This window comes from Acomys russatus, chromosome 24 (assembly GCF_903995435.1).
Source record: "Acomys russatus chromosome 24, mAcoRus1.1, whole genome shotgun sequence".
Lineage (NCBI taxonomy): Eukaryota > Metazoa > Chordata > Mammalia > Rodentia > Muridae > Acomys > Acomys russatus.
Window position 1 is genome coordinate 6,221,632 of NC_067160.1, and position 11,558 is coordinate 6,233,189.

The following is an 11,558-nucleotide window of genomic DNA, read 5'->3' on the forward strand; positions in this document are numbered from 1 at the left end:
CTTGGTATAATTTTATTTAGTGTTTAGCAAACTGTCAATAAAATTTACTTTGTTTAAAGAACCCAAACATGATCTTTAACAAAAAATGTATTAATCTATGTGTACAGTTCAGTGGGTTTGAGTATAATCACAGAGCTGTGATGATCACAGTTCACAAGTAATTTTAGAACATTTTATCATCCGCAAAGAGCATCAGTGCCCATGCAGTCACTCCCACTGTCATCTCCCTCCCCAGCCCTAGATAACTGTGGTTTTGTCTGTAGACATCGCTGTTCTAAATACTGTATATAAACCATACAGCAGATTGTCTTTTGATTTAGACTTCTTTAGCTTAGCATGTTCTCATGGTCCATGTTTTAGCATATGTTAATACTTAATTTTTTAGTGTTTTGTTGTATGAATATATGCGATAGTTTGTTTATTTAGTCATCAGTTGGAGAAATGGGTTGTTTTTAATTCTTAGATATTATAAATAATGCTATTATGTTTATCTTCGTTGATATTTTTGTTCTCTTGTATAAGGAATTGAGCTGCTGGGTTCTGAAGAAGCTGTGTTTAACTTTGAGGAACCACCAAACAGATTGGCCTTGGCAACAGTTTTATATTGCTATCAACACTGAATGAGGGTGCTAGGAATTTCTGTATTTACTCCTTGTCTTTTTGATAAGAACCATTTTAGTAGGTGTGCAATGGTATGGCACCATTTTGATTTGCATTTCCTTCATTTAAGAGGCTGCCACACATCTATTGATATGTCTGTATGACTTCTTTAGAGAAAGGTTTATTTGGGTCCTTTGCCCATTTATAAACTGTGTTGTCAACCTGTGCGTGCAGAGCTGGCTCTCTCACATTACCTTTGCGTTAGCCTTTAGGGTTGAACTCCATTGCCTGGCTAATGTAGCAAGTGCGCTTTCCCACTGAGCCATCTCTGGCCTATGTAGTGTTATTTTTGAAATGTCCTGAGTTTGTATATCCTCAGTAGAATCATGATTTGCACATTCCCCCCCGCCCCCGAATTGTCTTTTGAGTTTGTTGGTAGTATTCAAAAATCACAGAACTCTTTAATTTCAGTGTACTTTTTGCATATCTGTTTTTCTTTTGTTTGTAGTTTTTCCTATCAAATAAACATCGTGTTGACAAAGGTCATCAAGATTTATGCCTGTACTTTTTCCCCAAATTTTAGCTTTTACATTTATATCTTTGATGCATTTTAAATTAATGCTTGTGTGTGGTGAGCAGTGTGTGTTTCTACAACGTAGTGAATGGCTGTTTTATTTGAGATTTACTGACTGTAATAATTAAAGATAAATATGTGTACAGTTTTACCTAAAGTATCAATCAACGTGTCTTGAACATTTAGAATCCATGCATGATGTAGAAAATTATCAGAAATTGCTATTATCAAATGTTTAAAGTAGTTTTCTTAAACTTTTCTGTAGTTAATTTGCTATGTGTCTAGATCTGATTAAGCATTGAATCCCTGAGGTTTCTCATTAAGTAGCTGTGGACTTAAGTATGAACTCAGTAGTTCTGATTTGCTTCTGTTTGTTTATTCCTTACCTGGCCTGCACTGTAGCTCAAGCTGAAGTGCTGAGATTACAGACATAAGCTACCACAAGTGGCTTCATTTATTCATTTCTTTGACTGGATATTTCCCATCTGTGTTTCCAATACAAATAGTAACTCTGGAGTGATTCTGTAGACCTTGCCACAGAGAGGCTGCAGTCCCGTTTGTCCACACAGTGGGAAATTATAGGAACCAGGGTTAGATCATTGTCCAGTATGGGCTACCTACACTGTCATCCCTGCTTCAGCCGAGTTGCTGAATTCCACTAGTATGTTTGTTGGCAATCTGATTTATACCATAAATATTTTCTTACTAAAGTAAGCTTTCTTAGAAGCTTCTTGAAATGTTTATTTCTTTGTAATTCTTGTGTTTTTGTCAGGTTGCAATGAATGTGTATGAGCTATCGTCAGCGGCTGGGTTACCATGTGAGATTGATCCTGCCTTAGTAGTGGCTCTTTCCTCACAAAAGTCAGGTAGGATGAATAAAAGCACATTTCCTTGTTACAGTCATAGGGCGTCCCAGGCATACATTATACATGTTTTTGCAAATCTCTTCCTAGTGTTAGACTTTGCTTGTTTGTTTACTTGTAATCAGAGTACGTCAGGATAGAAAATGCAGAAGGCTTGGAGTTTTGCTGCAGCATTGTCGTTACATACGTACTGTCCAAGCCATACCACCAGATGAGACTGTTAAAGCTATTAGTGTAGCTAGATGCAGCCGTGCAGAAGAGCAATGCCATTTCAGCTTTAATGAGCTCAGGGAGAAGAAGAACCACAAACTGAGATGGAAGGACCAATGTAGTTAGAGAAAAAAACAAACAAAAACTCGGGAGAAAGCTCCCAAGGAAGTGGAAAAGGAACCATCAACTAACTGCAGGTTGGTGAGGTGATGGTGAGATTGGTGTCAGTGGAGTTTAGTGTAAGAGCACTCAGATGAGTGGGAAAGAAGGGGTTGAGATCTCAGTATAAAACAGCTCTGTTGAGAGTAAAGAAATAAAATTATAATAGCTAGAGGCAGGAGGAAAATGAAGACTTTGTGGTTGTGCACATTCTACACTTGAGCTGTACCCCAGCTTATGAAAAGGACTTTCTGAGACGGAGAAGATGAAAACATTGTGTGTTGGTGGAAGACGGTCCATATGGTAGCCAGGAAGCTGGTAACTAGACAAGGCTGTCCTATTTTAGTTAGAATGGACAGTTACCATAAGAAGTGGATATATTACATGATACTGACGAGTTAGACATTTTAAGTCCATTCTTTTGAAACATAGTACCAAAAATGTTCCACATAATTCCAGATTTCTCTACAGTGTAAATAAGTACCCTTTTTTTGGCATTGAAATGCCCTTCGCTGGTTTTGGTTTTTTGAAACAGAATTTCTCTGTGTAGCCTTGGCTGTCCTGGACCCACTTTGTAGACCAGGCTGGCCTCAAACTCACAGCTCCTACTCTTTTGATTTTATTTTTACGTGTTTCTATTTTATGTGTATGAGTGTTTTGCCTGCATTTATATATGTTTACCATGTGCATGCCTGGTGCCCAAGGAATGAAAGAAAGGGCATCAACCCTTGCAGCTGGAGTTAAAAATGGTTGTGAGCCACTATGTGGGTACTGGGAACTGAACCCAGGTCCTCTGCAAGAGTAGCAACTGCTCTTAGCCACTCAGCCTCTTTTTTACTTTTTTGAGCCAAAGTATAGTCTTTGAGTTCATTAGTTTTCTTTTTAAATGCACTTTGTTTTCCTTTGTTCAAATAATATATTAATTATTGCTTATAGGTACTTTTTATGATCAACCAACATTTTAAGAATTTTTTTTCCTGTGATCAATCCATAGTTACATATAATTGCAAACTGAAGGGTAACTAGAAGTTCCCAGGTGTCACTTAAGAAGCCAAGTGCTAGACAGAAGGATTTAAATACTCTCAAGCATTTTAGTGAAGGTCTGTCTTACAGCTGCAGAGTGTGTTGGCTGTTGTCATTCATGGCTGCTTCCTTCATTTTCTAGGATGGAGAGACAAGTAAGGCAATCCCTTTCAATGTTGGTGTCCATTAGGCAATCTGTTTAAAATTGTATTCATAGCTATCTTAGGGAAAGAAATGGATTTTTTTTTTTCTTTTAGTGAGTGTTCAGATTATGATAAAAAGTGTATAAATGGTAATAAATATGGTGTTCCCATGATTACTAGCTTTCAATTAGGAAATTCTTTTCATTAAGTAATTGATTTATTTGCTTCACCTTACCTCCTCTCCTCAATTAGGAAATATAAATTAGAAATCTATACCCTATATATTTTTAGGTTAAATTATTAACTTTTAAATAAGTTTGAAGATTAGCTTGATTTTTATTCCTTACTTTTTCTTTAGAGAACATTAGTCCAGAAGAAGAATATAAGATTGCTTGCCTCCTGATGGTCTTTGTAGCAGTTTCCTTGCCTACGCTAGCCAGTAATGTGATGTCACAGTACAGCCCTGCAATAGAAGGTACCTTGCTTAAGATTGTTGTGTGGTGAAAGAACATTGATTTTAATGTTACATATACTTTTCTCTTTGGGCAGTTAATGCTTTTTTATGATAAACTGTAGGTCAAATGTAGATCTACCAAATAGTAGCTTTACAGTGGGCATCTATTTCTTTTTCAAAGTCCTAGTTTTTTAAAATATGAAGTGTGTGTAGGTCAGCTCAGGTGTGCAGCAGAAAATGTGCATGTGCAGATCCTGGGATTATTTTACGCACTGAGAGAGGGTGTGCCTTTAGGCAGGTTAACCCTTATCATGGACATTTCTAAGGTGTACATCTTTGGAGAGTGTTAGCTGCTAATGAAATACTAACCTGGTCATTAGTTGCTTCCTTGCTGTGATATTTAAAAACACTCACACTCATAAAATGAAAAGAGTAAATTACTTTGCGCCCTAGTTCTTAGTCATACTGCTGTTTATGCAGACTGGGGAGTCACTGAAAGCTTGCCTCTGTATGTTACAATATACAGTATTTTGGGGTTGCACAGTCTACACAAACTGTTTATTCTTCCCAGGACACTGCAACAATATACATTGTTTGGCCAAAGCCATCAACCAAATTGCTGCAGCTTTGTTTACAATTCACAAAGGAAGTATTGAAGACCGGCTTAAAGAGTTCCTGGCGGTATGTCTATTCAAATATCAGAACTTATGACGCTTGACAAACAAAACAAAACAACAACAAAATTATGTCTATTTTATTAGTGTTCTCCAATGACATTTTTATTCTCAGTTTATTAAATACATAAACCTAACTGGTTTTTAAAAAATTTTTTGGTTTGGGAAAGAGAAATAGGGGCGGGGGTACATCAAGTTTATCATTAGTTTCCCTCCAGCTGTCCATCTTTTTCAAGCTCTGCTATATGGCCTTTTTACTTAAACTCATGCTTGGATTGGAGATTTTCTTCACATTTTACAGTTTTTTAAAAAAAGAAAAACGGAAGCCAAGAAACATAATGTGTCCTTTAAAAGATACAATTTACTCATTTCCATTTGCTTAGAGAAAGACTATGAATGGTGATGAACTCCATAATAAAAATACTGCTTGAGAGCAGGATATGACACACACATGTCATCCCGTGACTGATGGGGAGGCAGAGATAGGATTAGAAGTTCTAGGCTGGTCTGGGCTAATGGGTGACAACCTCTCTCCAAAAAACAAAGCGTGGGAGAGATGCTCATCAGCTATGATTATTTGCTTCTCAGTTCCCAGAACTACATTGTGCAGCTCACAACCACCCATGTCTCCAGTTCCAGGGACTCTGACACTGTCTTCAGGCCAGCATGGGCACTGGCACACGTATGGCATACATACATATATTCAGGCACTCACATGTAAATAAAAATAAATATTTAAAACAGTAGAAAAAGGTACGTTTCCTTATTTCTACTTACGTGAAGAAATACTATTAATGGGCACAAACTCAACAATAAAAGCATGACTCGTGGCGCTAGAGAGATGGCTCGGCAGTTAAGAATGCTGCTGTTCTTCCAGAGGTTCATTTCCTAGCGCCCACATCAGATGTCTCACACAACTACCTCTAGCTCCAGTTCTTGGGATCTGATGTCCCCCTTGTACACTAACCCACGCAGGTGTGTACATACACGCACAAACCAAAATAAACCCATAAAAATAGATGTGACTTGCTACCAAAAGAGAGCAATATTAAATCTGTTCAGATAGGGTTTATTGGTGATTTTGTTGTTGTTGTTGGTTTTGTTTTTGTTTTCTTTATCAACACATCTTTTTCATACTTTGCTTAGAGGGAAGGTAGATTGAACAAAATTAACTCTAGCATATTTGGGTTTGTTTTCTGTGTTGAAAATTCTGTTAGCTTTTAAATTTAAAAAGATTACAGGTAAATACAACAAGTAGTTTGAAAATAGTAATACAATTCAGTTCTTTTATTTGCTGTATTCCTTTCGGAGTTTAATGTCCTTTCTCAAAATTACTATGACTACAAACCTAGTATGAAATTTTCTTTTTATTTAGGACCTAAAAGCTACACAACAGACTATCTTCTTATCTATAAGATATGCACATACATGCATGCATACATATGTATACTAAGTATACATAGTAAACTACTAGAGCACAGTAAGTTATTAATAGAAATAATAGAAAAGTTTTACCAGTATACTATAATAAAAGGGGAGTGTAGTCTCTCAAAATTCTTCATTGCTTGTGTTCGTCCTTCCTGCGACACTGAGACGATACAGGAGTGGGTAAGATAAGTAATGAAGTTGGCAGAGGGTGAGGTTGGTGTTGGCCTTGACAGTACTTCAAGGACCCTCTGCTTTACATGGCGGTACTCACTAAGCCTGAGACCATCATGACAAAAGAGAGTAGTGCTAGGTGTATCCATTAGACATGGCTTGGTGTAGTTCTTGGACATTAGTAGCAGATGATGTTGATGGTTGTGGGTTCTCATCAGCCTTAGCAGAAACGTTTTGGAAGAATACTGTGATCAGTACGTAATATGTTCTTAAGTCATGAAGGTGGTGCGAGGCTGCAGTCTGTCAGTGACCGTATGGTGGACCTCAGTGCTCCATTGATGTTACCCTTCCGAGCCTAGGGAGCGTGGGCACTTTGGTGTATTTCAGGAACAGCTGCTTGTTGCTTCTGCTCCAGCCCCCTTTTCACCCTCTGTGTGGTCTGCAGAAGACTCAGGTTCTCACGGGTCCGCAGGTGTCAAGACCTTTCTGTGCACGTCACTATGTTCTTCACCCAGCATTTCACCAGGTCCTTTCCCACCAATTTGTCCTCTTGTTTTTAAATGTTTTCCTGATTTTTCTGTCCCTTAGAAAGCCTTTAAAATAACTCATCCATCACTGTATCTGTGAGTTCCTTGAATTGTTTCTAGTTTTTACTAATCCACTGAATCTTTAATAAATGTTACTGTGTCCATAACAGCAAATAGTGTTCAGTACTGCATTATGTGCAGGTTAGGGATTACTCTGATTTCTGGTTGATTACAATCAAATGTCAGGGAGGTGGATTTTATTTCTAATCTAAATAATACTTGTCAAATTGAAACACTCAGCATCACATTTTATTTTATTTCCTTCCTTCCTTCCTTCCTTGCCTTTTTTTTCCTTGTCATTACTATTGCTTTTTTGAGTCAGGGTGTCTCCATGTAGCCTTGGCTGTTCTAGAACTCACTATATAGACTGGACTGGCCTCTAACTCATAGAGATCCACCTGCTTTCCGAGTACTAAGATTAAAGGCATGTGCCTCCATGCCTGGCCCAGCATTATATTTTCATTCTCTTTTTGCAGAAGTTTAGGGCAGTCAGATGTTGTCTATTAGTCATGGGGCTTTTAGTTCAAACCCTTCTTTCAACATTTTTTTCCTAGTTCTGGAAACAATACGTGTGTAAACAATATGGCCGTCACACACACTCTGGTTATGTTCTTATTTCTGAAATGCTTGTGCCCATTGCTCTGTACTGTGGCAGTCACTGTGCCTGTAACCCTCAGTTTGATATGTGGCAGCAATGCTGCAACAAATTTCCCCTCCTGACGTTTTCAGAGTCTACATTTTCTTTCTTATTTAATTATTCAGATTACATCTCAATTGTTATACCCTCACTTTTATATTCCCGTTCCCTCCTCCCTCCCTCTTTCACCCTATTCCCCTCCCCTGGGTCTGTGACAGAAGGGGACCTCATCCCTCACCATATGAACACAGCCTATCAGGTCTCATCTTGGTAGCCTGCTTCTCCTTCCCCTGAGTGCCACCAGGCCTCCCCACCAAGGGGAAGTGGTCAATAGGGGGCACCAGAGTTCATGTCAGAGTCAACATTTTCCTGGGAGGAAAGACTGCGCCTCCTTGGCTGTATAATTGCAAGTGGCACTGCTGGTGTGTGGGCACCTCTATGTAGCAGCAGCCACTTGAACACAAGTAACTGGCAGCCAAGTAACTGACAGCCAAATGACTAAAAAACAGGCACAGACACAGTGTGGCTCCTTGGGACCGAGGGTAACTCTGTCCTGGGGAACGTGGAGCAGAATCTTACAGGGTTCCATCCACTTAGAATGACATGTAATTCAAATTTAGGAACTGATTGGAAATTGGAAAAGTTCTGCAATTTCCATTTTGTTTTCTAGCTGTGGCTGGCCATCAAAAGCAAAACTGTTTGTAAAGGAAGAGCTACTGTTTAGTTATTATAGATGTTAAGAAGAGAGAAAGCAATTTGGATCATTTTAAGAAACAAACCTGAAGCCAGGCGGTGGTGGCACACGCCTTTAATCCAGCACTCAGGAGGCAGAGGCAGGTAGATCACTGTGAGTTCGAGGCCAGCCTGGTCTACAAATTGAGTCCAGGACAGTCAAGGCTACACAGAGAAACAGTGTCTCGAAAAACTAAAAAGGCAGGTGGGGTGGGGGGGGAGGAACAAACTTGAGGAAACTGTCAGTGTTAACAAGTATTTGTTGTTTGATGTGAGGTCTTCTCCTTGTACATTCTACATTGAGTGATTGAGGTTTGTTAGAGTTGAACTGTACTGAAGTGAGCAAGTAACTGAGTAGTGTCTCATTGCCAACCTCACTGACGGCGTGTGTGTGCTTTATAGCTTGCGTCCTCCAGTCTACTGAAAATCGGCCAAGAGACAGATAAAACTACAACAAGAAATAGAGAATCTGTTTATTTGCTACTGGATATGGTACGTCTCATTTCAACTTAATTAACTTTTATTGATAACCAAAAGTTCCCATCCTTAGCATGCCTCTTCTTGGCAAGTGAAAGCTTTGTTGGCATTTTGTTTTCTTTTGTGATTTTTGATTTTCCTCCATTTCTTGTGTTCACTTAACCCAAACCATATACTTTCTAAAAACTCCTGCAAAGACTGCCAGAACTCTCATTCAGCCATAGTCAATAATAGAACGAAATAAGACCAAAGGTGAGCAAATGTTAACTGTGTGACGTCCTCTAAGGATGTGATGAGGCCCTGTATCATCCTGCTATACCAAGGTCAGTTCTCTGAGCTTCCCCGCGGCAGTGTCTAGGAATCCACCTCAAGGCTTTGCTTAAAGGAGTTTCCTTTGCCTGTGAGGTCTGTCTGTGTCTTGGGGATCAGCAGAACTCATAGCTCCCTTCCCCAGATGGTCTTTCCTGAGCACTCAGGCCTTTAGTAGTCTTTGTTTCCTTTTGAACTCTAGAATTTTCTGCTTTCATTCAATTATAGACAGTCCTATTTTATTACTTTACTTTCTAGCTTGGCTTTGAGCCTCTGAAAATGTTCTTTTATATTTTTAATATTTTTGTATTTATTTTTATGTTTAGAGTATTACTAAAGATTTATTTCCTTGTGTTCCTATTGACTGATAAATTCAAAGGTAGTATTTAAAAATGTTTTGATAGCATTCACTGTAGTACACTTGCATTTTAGATTTTGAAGTAAAACCATTTGTGTCTGTTTCTAATAAGAAGAATACAGAACTTACTGTTCCTGTTTGAGTGAGGAACTTGATGTTTGACTTTTTTTTTTTTTTTTAACTTTTTCAGATTGTACAGGAATCACCATTCCTGACCATGGATCTCTTGGAATCTTGTTTTCCTTATGTGTTGCTAAGAAATGCATACCATGCTGTCTACAAACAAAGTGTTACATCTTCTGCATAGAAAACTCACTCAAGACAAGCACGAGTTTTTGTTGCCTTGTTTTATCTGTAAACTGTGGAACTATTTTACCTTAAAGCCTGAAAACAGTTTTGTGGATTAAATTTTCTTCATGCCATTGTATTTCCTGATCATTGGCTTCCTAGTATGGTTCTACTACAGTATATTTGGTTGATTTAATTACACATTCTCAAGACTCAGTGAAATTCTATGATTTTAGAGGATCATTGTTTGAGATACCATTAACACTATGTTTTTGATAACTGATAATGAAAAAGACTTGCTTGTTTATTTCTGAAAAAGAATTGTATTTAGTGATTATTTTAGATAGTGATATGATAGCACCCATCTGTGTGTAAATTATTTCGTATAGGGAGAATTCTGATCTGTACCTATGGTTCTTCCTGAGATCAAGACTGGATGTGCATATCTGTGATGTTATGAATACATTTCTACTTTATTTTGAACATTTGCCAAACTAAATGCCTAACACTGTTTAACCTTAGAAACGTTAGACAACTTGAGCATTGGGAGCAGATCTGAATTTCTCAAACAGCAGCAAACGCTGCTGCCTGCAGAAACCCTACTGATAATCTCACCCCATGCTGTCCTTCCGGCGTCGGCACTACCATGTACCCTGCTGTAAAATAAATAACCAGACACTTGTCAACTGTTGATACAGGTGTTTAGTCCCGAACCACTTTTTATATGTTCTAAAATTTGAAATTTAAGTGTATCTGCCATAACATAAATAAACACTAGACTGTATCACATTTTGAATGATTCTTTAAGATCTTTGGGAGTTTATTTGACAATATGAAATTTTTAGTTTAAACTTTGATAGCAGACTCACTATTACATTTGTTTAAATGTTTTGGAAAATACTGAAATTAGGAAATAAAACCACATGACATTGTTTTAAAGATAAAAACAGAGAGAGAGAGAGAGTTTGTGTGTGTGTTCAGCTTGTTATATCTATAAGCAAATGAAGTTGTTGATGAATAAGGAAAACGGAGTGACCGTGGAGCTGCGCTGTTGCTAAGGACCACTGCTGGGTATGAGGTCCAGAAGTGCTTCTGCCTTGTGGGTGGCAGGACAGCACATTCAGTCTGAGACCCTCTGTCTGTAGCTCTGTGTCTGGTCAGCATGGAGAGCTGCTGCTCATAGCTTCCTATGGGCACTGGGAATGGGGTTGAGATCAGAGAAACTGCTTATAAACCTGATTTTGCTTCCTTTGTTTAGATACAGGCAGTAGGGTCAGACTCTGGTGCCACATGGCTCTCAGACTCCTTGTGTAGTTTGTATTTAGAGTAGGAAATAGCCATTATTTAGGAATTGTCATAGCTTGATAAGGATTTTTCAAGTAGAGTTTTTAAAGAGAATAGTTTCTAGTATTCTCCATATAATTGTGCTAAGATTTAATTTTTTTTTAAATTCAAAATACTATGTATATACTAGGCCAGAAAGATGGCTCAGCATGTAAAGGTGCTTGCTACCAGGCATGGTGACCTGACATGAGTCCCTGGGACTCAGTGTGGTAGGAGTGCCAGCTCCTACAAGTTGTCCTCTTGACCTTCATGTGGATGTGAAATAAGTGTTTTTAAAACAAATTTCACACTGTCATCATCAGTCCGTTTCTAGAATCTTTCATTTCCATCCAAATGTTCAGCCTAGCCTTAGGCCTAAAGGAACAAGATGGGGTGAACTGCTAACCTGCAGTCCCAAGATCTGCCTGTAGAGGGCCGTGCCTTGGGGTAACTGCTAACCTGCAGTCCCAAGGTCTTGTTCCTGATTTAAATGTGTGCCCTGCTCTCCCTGTGCACCAGCTCCTAACCTGAAGTGTGAGAGGACATGT

General features: G+C 38.6%; 1 protein-coding gene across 4 annotated transcripts in view; it reads left to right on the plus strand.

Annotated features, from left to right (window-relative positions):
- Window positions 1–10,471, plus strand: part of Nckap1 (NCK associated protein 1) — an 81,735-nt gene extending 71,264 nt beyond the window's left edge. For all 4 annotated transcript variants that reach the window (XM_051166698.1, XM_051166699.1, XM_051166700.1 and 1 more), the window contains 5 exons: window positions 1,947–2,040; window positions 3,931–4,047; window positions 4,598–4,707; window positions 8,658–8,747; window positions 9,590–10,471. In XM_051166698.1, coding sequence (XP_051022655.1) covers window positions 1,947–2,040; window positions 3,931–4,047; window positions 4,598–4,707; window positions 8,658–8,747; window positions 9,590–9,706 — 528 coding nt within the window. In that variant the 3' untranslated portion in view covers window positions 9,707–10,471. The remainder of the gene's footprint in view (window positions 1–1,946; window positions 2,041–3,930; window positions 4,048–4,597; window positions 4,708–8,657; window positions 8,748–9,589) is intronic.
- The last annotated feature ends 1,087 nt before the right edge of the window (window positions 10,472–11,558 follow it).